At 45.0% G+C, this 16,280-nt stretch overlaps 1 protein-coding gene across 1 annotated transcript in view; it reads right to left on the bottom strand.

The window, feature by feature from the left end:
- LOC146177001 (uncharacterized) overlaps window positions 1-15,747 on the bottom strand; it is a 36,760-nt gene extending 21,013 nt beyond the window's left edge. The window contains exons 1-2 of the mRNA XM_084581064.1: window positions 15,690-15,747; window positions 15,185-15,319 (exon numbers count right to left, since the gene is read on the bottom strand). Coding sequence (XP_084437190.1) covers window positions 15,185-15,310 — 126 coding nt within the window. The 5' untranslated portion in view covers window positions 15,311-15,319; window positions 15,690-15,747. The remainder of the gene's footprint in view (window positions 1-15,184; window positions 15,320-15,689) is intronic.
- Between the last annotated feature and the right edge of the window lie 533 nt (window positions 15,748-16,280).

Below are 16,280 nucleotides of genomic sequence, written 5' to 3'. Positions count from 1 at the left end.
ATTGAAAACAAAGTAGTGGCAAGATAATAAGCAAAAGAAAAGCAGGAATAAAAATCAACTTTCATCATTGAGGGCAAGTTCAGGGCATGTTAGGGTGGCTGAACAAGTGCCGGCGCGCATGGCAAATAATGTTGAACTTTTTAACCTTGCGCCTTATTGACTTGGATGTGTAAAAACGACAGTTGTCAAATTTCAGGGCACATCGCTTGCATTTTCTTACCGTTTACAATATCCCCATTGGTTTGTGAGGTTACAGCTGTTTGGTTACGGGAATGCTTGGGTTCCATGAGAAGCACTGTATTAATTCCGAGAGCATTGCACGATCTGCGGCGGAGAAATGCGAGTCTGGGCGTTTCTTCTGCACACGGTACGTCGCGCGCCCCTTGTCGAACACAACCAGCGTTCCGATGAACGCATCAAAGTTCACCGGCGTTTTATAATTGGTGTACAATAAAGGAAAAGCGCAGTATCCGTAAATCACGGAATATCGCGGCTATCCTTGGGATAGACAAATAGAATGTTGACATGCGTGTCAAGGTCCTGGCCGTGGCGCAGTTGGCTTAAGCGTTCGGCAGGGGATCCGAGGGATGGATGTTGGAACCCGGTTGAGACAGGATTTTTATTTTTCTGATGATGTCAATTCAGGATGATTGGGAAGTGGAATCTTGCGGAATATCGCGAGGCAGAGGAACAGCTCTCACTGATGCACGGACAGATTTGCTGCCGAGTCATGAGACATTAAAGCCTTTCGCCTTAAAATTTCTAGCAAACGAGCCTCCGTAACTTTACTGGTATTTTTATATTTTCGCCCAGTTCCAAGAAAGTGCCACCCTTTCTTCCGCCCCATAAACGCTAGCTTCCTAATTTTGGCAGTGCGCATCAATCAGACAGCACGGCCATCCTCAACCAGTCTCTGAATCCGATCCGTACTCAACAGTCAGAAACATTTCAAACAACAACGGCCCGGATGCTCAGATGCCCAAAGGCTTGTGGAGACGAACCACAGACACTCGTCATCGGGTCTCTATCAATATATTTTGGCACGACCCGCTGTGCCAGGCGCAACGAGACAGCGAACCACCGGCATTCAGTCCTGCAGCCACGTAGAACAAATTGCGCGTGCGCAATTTGTTCTACGTGGCTGCAGGACTGAATGCGCGTGCGAAATAGATATCTGAAAGACGACGAAGTGTCTCTGCTGAGGTGGCTGCTCATCGCTTGAGTGAAAACCTTACCTTTCGCGTAAATACGATCGTTACCTCAAGAGAATTGACTTCTCAGAGTCCGAGGAGGTTCCGACCGCTCATGTATCATCTGGTAGAGTGGCGTTCATCACGTAATTCCTGCAGCTGAACTGCGCTCTGGGACTAGGCCTAGTGCCGTCCGTGGCACGCTGGCGGAGGTACCTTCGTCGGCGCCGCCTGTCTCGACGGCATTACCGACCGCACAGTTGACATCCGAGCCTGGGTCCCAACTTCTGGTTCCTGCTCCTGGTGCATCGGCTGCAGCACATATCCTGCCGTCTCAAAATGCACATCAGCCCGTGAGTGATCTGTCCCGAGGGCGGAGGTCGGGAATGGCTAACCAGCTTCCACTTGGTGATGGAGTTTCCACCAATGTGAGTGAGCAGCCGAGCACGCCAATGGATGTGTCTTCAGCGCTACCTTCTGGACGGGCGGCACAGCGCGGTGCTCAGAAGCGTCCTTCAGAAGACATTGCACCGGGATCATCTACCACAAACAACAGTTCACAAGGCAAGCGCTCCTGTACAACAACTGATCACCCGGTATTTTCTACACCCGGATCACCATGCTATAAAGTGACCATTAAGGCTCTGGCAACAAAGTGCCTTACTGAGATACCGAACAGAGTTATTCAGGCGAATCTGGACGCGTGTCTTGGAACCAAGGGTTTCCGTGGTTTCACGGCCAGGAAGAAGTCGAATACAATTGCTGTGTGGCTCCCGAGTTTGGCTGCTGTTGAGTGTCTTCAAACACTTAAATGTATTTCAGTAACAAGCGAAGTCTCGGTTCCAGTCCAGGTTTACCTTGTTGATGGTTCCGATCTACAACGCTGCATTGTCTACAACGTAGACGTTGACGAGGACCAGGCTACACTTCAGCGTGAGCTCTACTGCCCTACTCATCGTGTGATTCAAGCTCGTCGCGTGGGAAAGGGGCGCTCTTGCATCGTCACCTTGCAAGGCCCCGTGACTCCCCCAACTCGCCTATACTATTATGGCTGCATTCTGCGCCCTCGACCTTATAAACCAAGTGTCGTCTACTGTTATACCTGTTTCCGACCTGGACATATGCATAGGTACTGTCCTTTTACAACACCAGATGACGCTATGCCAGAAGAAACAGTATCTTACCGATGCGGACTTTGCAAAGCTAATGACCATGACATCACCTCTCCAACTTGCCCAGCAAAGCAGAAAGCAACTCAAAAGGTCCGTCGTGGAATACAAAGGCAATGGTCTCAACAGGGTACTTCGCCACCGATTCAGACATTCAACAGATTCGAGGCTCTCCAATTAGATGACGATGAATGGCCACAGCTATCTGAGACAGAGCCACCGGCAATCTGTACACCACATGCTTACAGCGCTAATGTGAATGCACAACGTCGTCACAAACAGAGTACAAACGGGAAGGACATGCCGGAACCTCCGCAGGACGATGTGACAGCAGTTGACGACCAAATTGAAAGGCTTTTAGCAGAGGTCTATAAGCTCCGCAAACATCGTGAACTACTTGCTCGTCGTAGGCGAGCAACGGAATCTCAGACCGCGAATATCAAGGCTGCCTCGCCAACGATTATGACCCACACTCCCATGCCGTTCACTGATTCCCAAAAGTCTTCTGCTGCCCTGCCTGATAACTCTTCGAAATCGTTACTGAGGTTTATGGTAACTCAATTATCTAACCTGACATCTGTGCTTTTGCGACATCTGGACTCATAATCAAGATGGCGACTACAAGATATCGCGGTGTGCTTCAGTGGAACTGTAGAGGGCTCTCCACAAAGGTTGGAGAGCTCAAATCCCGTCTTCGCATGAACAAACTTCATGTATGGGCCATGCTACTGCAGGAGACGAACGCGTTGCCACCCATTCCTGGTTTCAGTGGATACGTGTCTCCTTCCATGCAAGACCGACGTGTGCACACGGATACTCCTCCGGGAAAGGTGGCTGTGTATGTTGACACACGGTTTCCTCAGGTACGCCTTGCTCTGGAAAATTGGTGTACTTCATATCAGGAGGTTGTTGCAGTGGCAGTCAAATTTGGTAAGGCAACTGTTGTAGTTGTGTCAGTCTATGTAAGACCTGGTGGTGGCTCTCCCTCCCGCATAAACCTGGGATGGTTACTGAATGTTAGGCAACAATACCCGGGATGTCCAGTTTTAGTTGGGGGTGACTTCAATGCGCCTCACCCGGACTGGGGATACCCCACCTTAAGTCCTTGCGGCAGGCGAGTGCGAGACGCCTTTACGGATGCGCTGTTTATTCTCCTGAACCATCCAGATACACCAACAAGGACTGTGCTTCATACTAGAAGTGGAACATACGCTCCAGATCTTACGTGGTGGTTAGGAACCGGCACCCCCTCGTGGCACATAGAGCCGGACTGCTGGGGCAGTGACCATCATCCTATTGTCATCGGTCTCTATCCATCACAGGCCCGACGATTACGCCCAAGTGTACAGTTGTCCATTGGGACAATTTCCGCGCCATTCTTCAAAACACTCTGTGGAGTCGGCACCATCGCTTCTAGACCGCATAAAAAGAGCACTAAATGAGGCTACAACCATTACCTGGGTGGAGGTTGGTCGACCAACACCGGATGTGCCTCTGCTCAACTTGTGGGCTGCTCGTCGACAAGCGGAATTGACTGCAACCAGAGACCCAACTTCTGCGCATGCACGTACAAGACTAAATTACATTACTGCTAGGGCTCGAAGGTATGAGCGTGATCTCTCGCGACGACAATGGTACCTGTGGTGCGAGCAGTTCTCCATACAGTCATCGAATGCCCATCTTTGGCGAACTTTCAATGCCATGGTGCACGGTTGTCGTCGTCCTGATGCAGCGGCCACAGCATGCTTTGCAGCAAACTTGTCTCCGAATGATTTCGCAAGACAAGCAGCAAGCAAGTTTTTCCCCAAGTACGACGTGTTGCCTGCACCAGTTACAAGACCTCACTTGTGGGGCATGCCAGCCCATGTCGATAAGCTGCCATCTGCTGCCGACACCGAGGGAATCGCGAGCCCATTCTCCATGCCCGAATTGCTTGCAGCTATAGATGAAGCCAACCGAAAGACAGCGCCCGGTCCGGACTCCATTACGTACGAGGTTTACAAGAACCTCAGTGGTGATGCACTTCCTCAACTCCTTAACACCATTAACAAGGTATGGCTAGACGGCGATGTACCAGACAGCTGGAAATCGGCTATTGTGATCCCTATTCCAAAGCCGGGGAAAGCCCCAACAGACCTAAGCAACTTTCGACCTATTTCCTTAACGGTAACAATTTGCAAGATTGCTGAGAAAATGCTCGCCACACGAATCTCGTGGTGGCTTGAACATCACGGTTTCTACCACCCGGCCCAGATTGGCTTTCGACCATCTATAGGCACAGAAGACGGATTGGCTGTCTTGGCGTCATCCGTATTATCTTCAACACGCAGCCACAATGTACGCACCGTCCTCGCCATGGATGTAGAAAAGGCTTACGATAATATCAGTCATGCTGCCATTCTGGATTCAATTGGCATGCTTCGTTTACCACTTAGAGTACGCAATTTTGTAAAATCTTTCCTTGAAAGTAGACAATTTGCAATACGCCTCAATAACTAGGCCATAGGATCATTTGTTCCTCTTCGCGGCGTGCCCCAGGGATCGGTGTTGTCACCAACATTATTTAATATTGCGTTTATCTCACTTGCATGGCGGTTACATGAAATTTCTGATGTTAAATTCTTAATATACGCTGATGACATCACGGTGTGGAGCAGACACAACGACCTACTGACTCAATCATCGGCCCTGCAATCAGCTTTAGATATTACGTGCACATATGCATCTTCCATTGGCCTTGAACTTTCCGCCAGTAAAACTACGTTCATATGAGTCGCCAACCGCTGGGGCCGCCGTAAACTATCGGCAACTCCTATTCGTCTACATCTATCCGGAACCCCACTTCAGGAAAGTCCAACAGTAAAAATATTGGGCTTAACAATTCATGAGTCAGGAACTGGAACTACATGGCTGTCTGGCGCTAAAAAACAGGCGTTACAGACACTGGGTTTAATTAGACGCATTGCTCCAAAAATGGGTGGCGCTCGCTCAGATGTTGCGAGACAGTTGGTGAGGGCAGTTGTGCAACCGCGCCTTGTTTATCAAGCCCAATTTCAACATTTGACAAGGGCACAATGGGATCGACTTGAGGCTATAAATCGAGAGGCAATGAGGGTCATCACCTGCCTCCCTCGCATAACACCAGTTGTGGCGCTCCAAGAAAACGCACAACTAAACACAATAGATGAACTGGTGCAACAACGACGTGATGCACGCAAGCTTAAGGCCACACTCTCTCACGCAACGTGCGCTCTGAAGGCTTATGCTTCGAAACATTCAATACTACCACCGCCACTGCCAGTTCTTCCTCCTTGGCGTTTTGTACAGCTGAGCAATAACAAGCCAACTGATTTACGCCGACCAAGAACACAGGAAACGGCGTCGTCACTTCGCGACCGAATTATGGAACAAGACGCCCGCTTGCCACATGGTTCCATTATAATTTACGTCGACGCAAGCATCAAAGCCTGTGAAGTGATAACAGCAGTTTACTGTCCTAGCAAATCTTCATTGAACAAGACGTCAACATTTCAATTACCAGAACCTCCATCTTCTTTTTGTGCGGAACCGCTTGCAGTGCAAGAGGCGCTTCGCTCTGTGACCGCCATTCCCATGCTTCCCACGGCCCATATTATCATACGTACAGATGCTCTCCAGGTGACAAAGCTACTTAGACGAGTTAGTAGTAGCCCGGAAATCTGCCAGAACATACACAGTCTAACGGCTCGCATACCAAATCCAATTCGTATTGAATGGACCCCACGTGACCTTTTAAGTGCTCAAAGCCAAGTAGATTCTGCTACCCGCCTTTCAAATTCAACATCGACATCGCCAAACCTCATAAAATTGGACAATGCCACCCTGCTTTTAACAAGAAAGGAGCACCTCCGGCACCGTACACGTGCTCTTATACCTCCGTGTACGGTAAGCCTCCCCCGCGGTCTAATCCGTGCAGAGGAGGTGGCGCTTCGGAGGATTCGAGTTGGGGTGGCCCTAACACCAGCAGTGATCCGAAAGTGGCCACAATTTTGGTATTTATATCCACACCCTGGGTGCCCCATCTGCAAGTCAAGAAATATAGAAGCTGACATCCATCACCTACTGTGGGATTGCCCAGCGTTGAAGCCAACGCGGATCCGGCACCTGGTGGCAGCTGGCCTCTCCCCCCATAATCCGCAGTCATATGCTGTTTGGACACTGGGACCGCATCATCGTTCACTCCTCGATTTCATTGCATCAGCCAACCTTTTTTCATTTATTTGACCACACCCTTCATCCATCATAACATTCCTTTTATGCCCTGAGGCAATAAACTTCGCCAAAAAAAAAAAAAAATTGCGCGTGCTTGAAAGGAGCTGAGGATGTCGTCTTCTTCTTCGCCGAGACGACGATGACATGCCACAGGGCCGCCCCTCTAGCGATTAAGCCATGAGCGAAGGGGAATGGCGAAAAACGGACACTGGGAGTGTGAACCGTACGCGGCTAAAAGTGACATGATCGGCAGGGATTGCAGTGGCACAGTTTGCGATGACATCTGAGTCAAGGTTGCCGGGTTTAAGGCGATAAACGACGATCATGTCCCCCCCGGCCTCGCATTGTGATAACTTTCAGCTTTATTTGTCATACTACTGGTCTTAACAGTCCTTTAACAGCTCCTGTTTATTTATATTTCAACATTTGGGGGGGAGGGGGGAGGCAGTATTTCAATATAGTAAAGTTTATTTATATTTGTTTATTTGTAGAGGTACCGGCAGCATCTCAATGGCACTGTTGCAAAGGGGTGTCAATTCGACGAAAACATAGGTCTTAAATGAACATTTACCAAAAACTTAAAACAGCTAAGCACAGTTAGCAAAAAGCAAGAATCCAACAAAACACGTAATATCGATAAGTGATTTTGACAGAAGACGGTACACAGTAATTCACAACACAGTAAATGGAAACGATACACTGTCACATAAAGCACAATGCCAGCCAAAATACATGAAGTGCACGGTATGATATGAATCTACGGCAGACTGTGTAACAATAAAGACTGAAACTGTGAACACGATTTACATTCATCAATGCTCTTGGAAAGCCTATTCTAACCTGCGGAAGTGTGCGGAAAAAAATGAATTGCGGTAGGCCTTAGGTCGACAGCGCATTTTGAGAACTTTCAGCTCGTGATCACATTGTTTAGAGATAAGTGGGGAGGAAAAATGTACAAGTGCTTATTTATTCCAGTGAGACCAGGGTAAATTCGGCAAAAACGTTAAAATTCCTTTCTTAAGCGGTGGTGTGCTAGTGTTTTCCAACCAAGGTTCTCTTTAACAAATGTAATACTGCTACGGAAGTTATAATTACCAGAAACGAATCTTTCAACGCGGTTTTGGACGCGTTCAAGCTTTGCTGTAAGGTTAAAGTTTTGAAGGTCCTCTAACGCACAAGCGCATTAGAGTATCAGAGGAATATTTGTTATGTAACAAAAGTTTATTAACGAGGTTTAGCATACGAGATTTTTTTAATGTTTAGTATTCAATATGGCCGTTCATAGTTAATGTTCTAGAAAAGTGTCCCTCAGATATTTGTAATGTTGGACCTTATCAAGACGTAGTGGGTCCAAATTATACATTGATCTCACAAGATAGTGTTTACGGGTGAACGACTAAAATTAACATGTAGCGCTGTTCAAAGACATGCCCCACTTAGTGAACTAAGCATGAATTTCGTCCAGATCATTGCGGGAACTGCTATGTTCATAATCACTTCCTACATTGATGTATATTCGCACAATCATGCATATGAGCTCACTTTGCATTATTGATTTTCGGCAATGTCCCTTTGCATTATTGATTTTCGACCATGTCGTTAATAAAGACTAATAGCAAAGGCCCCAAAATAGACTGTTAGGGCACGCCAGAGGGTGTGGTGACATGCGTTGATTTACATCCGTTTATTAAAACATGATGTCTTCCTCCAGACAAGTAATTTCTAATCTAATCCACTATTGAAGTGTGTACATTGCGACAGAGTAATTTGTAATTTATTCAACGGAAAAGTATGAGCAACGGTGTCATAAGCTTTACGGAAATCCATAAGTATGTAGCCTGGCCGAAATATAAGGTTAAATATGTAAAAAAGACCGTGGGAGGCCTTTACCACTTGAATTGTACATTACAAGCCTAGCCTGAACCCATGTTGAGTATTCGAAAATAAATTATTGCTTTGAAAGTGTTTCATCGCAGCACTCTATACAATCTGTTCCATTGCTTTGCAACATATCCATGTTAGAGAAATAGGCCTGTAGTGTTCTAGTACATTTTTGGCACCCTTTTTATGAACAGGAACGACGTGGCCTACTTACAACTCAGCAGGTAACGAAATAGTATTTATCTATAAACAAAGCTACTAAAAATGCGAAATTTTCTGCAAGCAGGATGTTAATACTTGGCATGGAGTGCCATCAGGACCACTAGCCAATTTGTTGGTTAGGTTAGAAAGTAACTTGAGAACACCGTTATATGTGCCAGTAACTAGGCATATTCTCGGAGACTATTTCTGCATTTCTGGCAGTTCACCAATGTATGTCTCAGAAAAAAAAAGCATTTCGGAGAAAACGCCTTATCATAATCATCAAGAACTGTTTTCTTGCCAACTGATAAACTATAGGGACAGTGGTGGCCTATTTACTATAGATTTTAACAAGTATTGAAAGGTCTGTAGAATTAACCCTCAAATCTGTGTCAAAGCGATGAAATACCATTTTCTTTTTTACTTTCCTTTTTTGCCAAATATTATAGTTCACGTAACGCATTTCTTGGAAAACAGACTGATAGCGAGTCTTTAAATACGAAGCATACAGAGGGCGCTTTAGTTAATTAGTGGCAGTTGACAGTTGACAGCCGTGTGGTGCGGACGCGTGTTCCATCGCTCCTCCGATTGCACGTGGCTACCGGAAACGGACGGACTGGCGACAGCGGGAGCTTCCGAAGCGTCAAATAGATGAGTTCTTTCTTTTATTAACTTTATTCCGTTTTCAGCTAGTTAGGTTAGGTGCAGCCTAAAGAATAGATTTTAGTTCTTGGTCCTAGCGGCCTGGTTTTTCGTGCTGGCAGCTAGGTTTTCTTGGCGTTCATTGTTTAGCTATCTTGTTTAGATAAATATTTTTCTTTCTAGGCTATTGGCATTCGCAGAATTGTTTTTAACGCGTGTTTGCTAGTCGTTTCTTGTGTCTTCTTTTGGCAATTTGTATATTCTAAGAATACGTGATAGTTATAGTTCAGTCGATGAGCGCCTAAGATGTGCAATCAAAAGAAGGTAAAGTGTACTCAGTGTGAGGCGCAGGTTAATCTCAAAGAAACGGGTTTTGACTCTGTAGGTGAAGCGGAAGGCAGCGACTTTTTGTGTCGGTGTTGCGTACTGAATGCACGTCTAGATAGATTTGATCAAGAAAGGGGCAGTTTAGTGTCTCGTGTGGAGGATTTAGAGAATTGAGTACGTTTGCTAAGGACGGAAAATCAGAAACTGCTTGGACAGCTTACTCAAATTGAAAAGAAAGGGGCCGACTTTGTCCTTGGAACCAACAAGGACGAACATTCCAATGCGGGCCTCGTGACTGGGGCCAGCACTGGCATGGAAGGCATAAGCAAAGTAGGTCAGGCGGATCCGAACCGTCAGAGTTATTTAGAAGCAGCTAAGACGCCGGAAAAAAAGGAAGAAGTAAGGAAGAATGAAAATCCCAGATATAAGGACACAGATAACCGAAAGCAGCAGTCAACAGTTGGGAGAGGGAGAGAGAAGGCCCAGGTGCTTATCGCCGGAGATTCTAACATGAACAGGGGCAAGCGAGATATCTTGGAACGTGTAAGGGGTGATAAGAGAGTGTTTGTTGGAGCCTTCCCAGGGAGAACAATGAGGGCTGTGCTAAAAGAGAGTAAAAATAGGCTGTTGAAGAATTCCGCAGAGCGCAGTATGGTAATAGTAGCCGCGGGTCTAAACGATGTCCTAAATGGTGACGCTGCAGGAGTAGTTGAAAGTTTAGCTAAGGGAGTTGACGAGATCAGGGAGATAGCACAGCAGACGCAGATAGTTGTATGCACAGTACCAGAGGTGCTAGGATTGAACGGAAAGATGGAAAAGGACGTGGTGACAGTTAATCAGGACATAAGAAAGTTAAGCCTGGAGAAGCGTTTCGAAGTGGTTGAGATAAACAGGGAGGTACATAAAGCAGGTTTTGGTAGGGCTTTTCAGCGAGATGGCATTCATTTTAACAGAAGGGTGGGAGCAGAGATCGGCTGGCACCTGGCAGGCAGGGCTGTAGCTTTTTTAGGGGGTCCGCGAGGACTCCGTGCACAGAGGTAGTTAGAAGTGAAGCAGAAGAAAGTGTAATAATGGAGGCTGAGCCCCCAAAAATGGCAAAGAGTAGGTCGAGAAAGAAAAGTACAAAAAAGAAATTTAACACTAGGATCAGCTACATAAACATGCAAGGATGTAGAAAAAGAGAGAAATGGCTAGAGATAGAACAGCAGTTGAAGGATAAAAAAATAGGTGTGTACGCTCTTTGCGAGACTCATCTCAGGGATCTAGAAGATCCGCCGTTTATAGAAGGCTACGTCTGGGAAGGGTGCAACAGAACGAGAACGGAAAGAAAGGGTGGAGGAGTAGGTATGTTGATACACCAGGGAACAAACTGGCAAAGAATTAAATCATCTTGTAAAGAACATATCTGGGTTTCAGGAACCATTGCCGGCATAAGGACATGGCTAGGGGTAGTTTATTTAGGAACAGGACATCAATGCAGGCAAGAAAACAGGGATCTTGTTGAATGTCTCAGTGACGATATAAGCCAGTTTGGAAGCGGGGCCAATATTATTCTGCTGGGGGACATGAACGGCCACATCGACGATCTGGATGGATACACGGATTGTAACGGGAAGCTAATGCTAGATTTCTGCGAGTGACACGATCTAGTTATAGTAAATAGAGAAAAAAAATGTGAAGGCCAAATCACGTGGGAATTCCGCAACAGGCAGACGACCATTGACTATTGTCTAATGTCGCAGGAAATTTATAGCAAGGTCACAAAAATGGAAATAGACGAAGAAGGGGAGTGTAGTCTGGGAAGTGATCATAAACGTATTAGTCTGTAGATGGGGCCCTTGATGAAAATAGAAATGGAACTTAGATAAAACGTAAACGCAAATTTGAACGACGATCAAATAGCGCAGATAGCAGCAGACATAGAGGAAGCAATAGAGAAAAGCCCCATGGAAGACTGGGATTATGAACAGGTAGAACTACTCATAAGGAGTAAAATTCAGGAGGTTAAAGTAGCAAACCGCTGGAATGGAAAGAGGAAGCCACGGAGCTGGTGGAATAAGGAAATCAGGAAAGCTATTGAACAACGACGGGCTGCTTCAAGGGAACACCGAATGGCAAAGAAAGCACTGGCCTTTCAGGAGGAAATCGACCAAAATGGGAATCATATCGACAAAAGAAACTTCAAGTGCAGGCCCTCGTCCAAAGTAAAATAAGACAGTCCACCGATCGCTGGATGGCTGATATACACGATGCCTCTAGAGGCGGAGCAAGAAAATCCTGGAACCATACGGGTTCAAGATAACGAGGGAAATTGTTTAAAGGGAGACAACGCCGTGAACTACATTACATCAGTTATAGCCGAGTCATTTAAGAGCGATGATAGGGTAATCTCCGCAAATCAGGAAGCAACACAAGGTATTAGAATACAAAGCACCTTAGAACTGACCAATCTAAACTGGAAAAGGGCAGAAAAAAATATTCCTAAAAACACATCTACAGGAATAGATGGAATTCCGATGAAGCTGATTAATGAACTCGGTCCAAAAAGTAAGGAAACGTTGTTAAAAGCTCTGGAAACAGTCATAACGAATAAGCAAATTCCGGACAGCTGGCGGCAGAGTAAAATGAATTTGATTTATAAAGAGAAAGGAGACAGGATGCACATAAAACCCTACAGGCCGATTACCATAACATCTGTAATGTACAGGTTAGCCATACAGGCGGTGAAATTAAAGATACAAGCATGGGTTGAAAGTAACAAGATACTCGAAGAACTTCAGAACGGCTTTAGAAATGGTAGGCGCTTAGATGATGCCCTGTTCGTGCTTACCCAATGCATCGAAATATCTAGAGTGGAAAATAGACCTTTGTATTTTGCCTTCCTGGACATAAACGGGGCGTACGACAACGTAAGCAGGGAACTCCTGTGGAACATACTAAAAGAAGAAGGTATCGGTTATGAGATAATAGAGTTCCTACAGGAAATATACCGGGATAACAAAGTAGAAATCACGTGGGAAGGGATAAGAAGCACGGAGGATGTCAAAGTATGCAAAGGATTAAGACAAGGCTGTCCTCTATCCCCGGTGCTGTTCATGCTTTATATGTGAAACCTGGAACGGAGGATACAAGACAGTAACCTAGGTTTTAACCTGTCATATACATTAGGTGGAAAGGCGGTAGAGCAGCGCCTCCCCGGTTTGATGTATGCAGACGATATTGTGCTGCTAGCTGAGAGTCTGGAAGAATTGCAAACTCTAGTTAAGTATTTCGGAGACGAAGGGGCGCTCTAGGCTTCAGTTTCAGCGCAGTTAAGTCGGGTCTGATGATTTTCAACGGCTCAACTGATCAGGTTCTTAAAATACAAGGCCTTGAAATACCTAGAGTAGCAGAATATAAATATTTGGGGGTATGGGTAAACGAAGGATTTGCATACATTGGAAAGCATGAGCAATCACTTAAGGCCAAAGGGCGAAGGAATGCCGGGATAATGAAGCATAAGGGATTGTGGGGATACAATAGGTATGAGGTATTGAGGGGTATTTGGAAAGAAGTTATGGTGCCCGGACTTACTTTCGGAAATGCGGTTTTGTGCCTAATATCAGAGGTACAGTCGACATTAGAAACAAATCAGAGATCCGTTGGACGATTAGCACTAGGTGCCTACGGCAAAACTACAAATGAGGTGGTAGAGGGAGATATGGGCTGGGCATCTTTCGAAGTACGGGAAGCTCAGAGTAAAATATTATATGAGGAACGCCTGAGGAAATTGGACAGTAACAGATGGGCAGCTAAGGTATTTAAATACCTGTACCTAAAAAGCGTTGGCTCACAATGGAGGAAAAGAACTAGGAAACTAACTAGTAAGTATGCTAGTAACAAGGACGGAGAAATAAAGAGCATTAAGCAACAGGTGAAAAACACAGAAGGTAAAAATTGGATAAATTCGATGGTAAAAAAACACAGTGTGGAATTATACCGAAAGTGGAAAATGCAGATCAGGAAGGAAGATTTCTTTGATAACTCAAGAGGCAGTGCCCTACTTTTTGAAGCTAGATCAGGGTGCCTTAGAACACGCAGCTACAAAAAGAAGTTTAACAATGGAGATGACGCATGTGCTGTATGTGTAAACTCCAGTGAAACAATTGACCATATTATACTCGAATGCAATGGTATCCATCCGGAAGTTGATGCAGGCGCAATCACTGTTCCTGAAGCTCTGGGGTTTAGAGACAACAGTGGCCGGGTGAATAAACCGGCGGTGGAAACTAGCAAAAAACGGCTGGAAGTTTGGTGGCTTAAAAGCAGAGAAGTGACATAATGTTAGTATTGTAGGAGCAAAATTTAATAAATAGAATGATTGTTAGTTAACCATTCTAAATCAATAATTAAGATAAATGGAGAAAAATGAGCATGATAGCTACTGCTACCACCCCGTTTCAAAGGGGACGCTCCTATATTCCATCCATCCATCCTAGCCAATCTTTTATCTACCCAAGAGTTATAATTCCGGTGCATAGTTGTCGAAAGTTTGGAAGGTATGTAGTTTTCATTTTAGCCTTTATTGAATATTTATGGGCTTATCTTACTGAAGAGGCGGTGCACGGGACAACAACGCAATCGTGGCCACTGATACCAGGAATGAAAGCTGCATTTGGATCAACGACTCAGAGCTAGCAAAAACAAATCGAGACTGCTGACAGAAATATTAGCTCGTCGCGTGCATTCAGACACAAAATTGGTTAGGTCAATAATTGTAATACACTATGCAAATGCTACAGATAGGGCAGACGAACCTGTGAACGGAGGTTTTAAATTGTTCAAGACAACAGCAGGCATGTTAAAGTCTTCCTCAAGTGTATACTTTTTACTGTAGTTAAAGAGCGTGATACCTCGGTAAATTATTTCGGAGTACCGGAACTAAGAGGCCGGTAAAAAGACCCAGTAGCGAGGCAATTCCCATAGCTTATTCTAACCCGGCACCGTGTGGATTCCGAATAATTTAAATAAATAGCTAGTTCACAAGTTTGAGGCATTCCTTAATGAGAAAGGGAACACCGTCACCAAGTGACTTTCTGTCACAGCAGTAAAGATCATAACTACACGGAAATACCTGGGTAGTGGCGACTGATTCATGAAGCCGGGATTTGGTTCCGCTCACTATGTGCGGTTGGCCAAAGGAAAGCAAAGCAGGAACCTCGTCGACCTTATGTTTCAAACTGCGGCAGTTAACTAACATAACATTAGGTAGAAGTTAAGGCGAAGTGTTATATTTCATGCAAATGCGCAAGGTTTTAGGTTGTGCACAATGCTTGATCTTTAGCTAAATGTTGTTACGATTACCACATTGAATACGTTGATTAAATGAAATAATAGCACACTAATCCCTGGTGAGGAAATCAAGAGGCTAAGAGGTTTGTAAAGTCCAGTTTTAATGCACATTTCTTTTTTTAAACCTAAAATAATAATATTAAAACACACATAATTATCATGATAATAAAAAGACAGTTCATGTTTTCTTACCTCCTCGCTATCGCAGCTTTCAGGACTTTGCTGGCAGTCTTGTGCACGGGTGCAAGAAACAGTCATTGCAAGCGCTAGTGTCACAATTGAAATGAACGAGTGTTGGGAATGCTTCAAAAGGCCCATTCTGAAAATCTGTAGAAGAGGCCACAAATAAGAGCAGTCTACTAGAAAAAGAAGCCAAAAAATATTTTTCTTGCTAACAAATGGCTAAAAAACATTTCTGCACTTGAGTTACATATGAGACATGACAGAAATGATTAACAGCACGAAGGATAGACGCTCTACTAAGAGGAATGTATTCTAGGTATTCACTTGGAGAGTTTGCTAAAACAATGGCACTTTTCCATCCTATATAACCTTGAACTTTACAAGCAGCAAAAATGACAGTTTGTCAGTATGAACACACGCACTGCACAGTAGCCGATGCTCCTTAATTTATGAATGCAGGTCTTAAGCATCAAGAAAACTAGACGTTCTCGTTCACGCCTGAAATAATACGCACCCACAATACACTTTGCTCAGAACAGGTGGTTATTGCAATGTGCTTTGTGGCTGGAACCGCCCTTTCTATGAGGATAGAGCTGGCGTTTTATGTTGGCAGCCCAGTTTGTTTGCCAGTGCAGCTGAGCTTTCGGGCCAGGTTTTTTTCAGCCTGTCGTCTCCCAAACAAAATTAACAGCAAAAAAGGCACTCTTTTGACCTGCCGCATGAACAACCTTGCTCCGTGTACATGGCAGGTTGAGTTTAAACGTAGCCATAAAATATTCGTTCTCCGCAGCGCAGCAGTTATTTTGTTTGTTGTTTAGGCACTGCCGACATTCCTTTCTTTTAGGCGGGTCACTATAAGTAAAGCAGCAAGTTAAAAGAGCTGGCACTAGCTCATGATTAAAAGAATCCTACTAAACTGCACAAGTGACAAGGAATATCCAGGTGACGAAACAGTATATGTGCAGTTTCACAACCAAACTATATTGGTATAACTACAACCAATATATCAAGAACCACATCGGAACAATTCAAACAAAAACAGCTACGTGTACTTCAGCCATGTCACTGATAGTCATACTACATTTCATGTGCAGTCCAGCTCTGA

Source organism: Amblyomma maculatum, chromosome 10 (genome assembly GCF_055883805.1).
Source record: "Amblyomma maculatum isolate TAMU_Amacu chromosome 10, ASM5588380v1, whole genome shotgun sequence".
Taxonomy (NCBI): domain Eukaryota; kingdom Metazoa; phylum Arthropoda; class Arachnida; order Ixodida; family Ixodidae; genus Amblyomma; species Amblyomma maculatum.
Note: the sequence above shows the minus strand (reverse complement) of the source record. Positions and strands in the feature narration are given on the sequence as shown.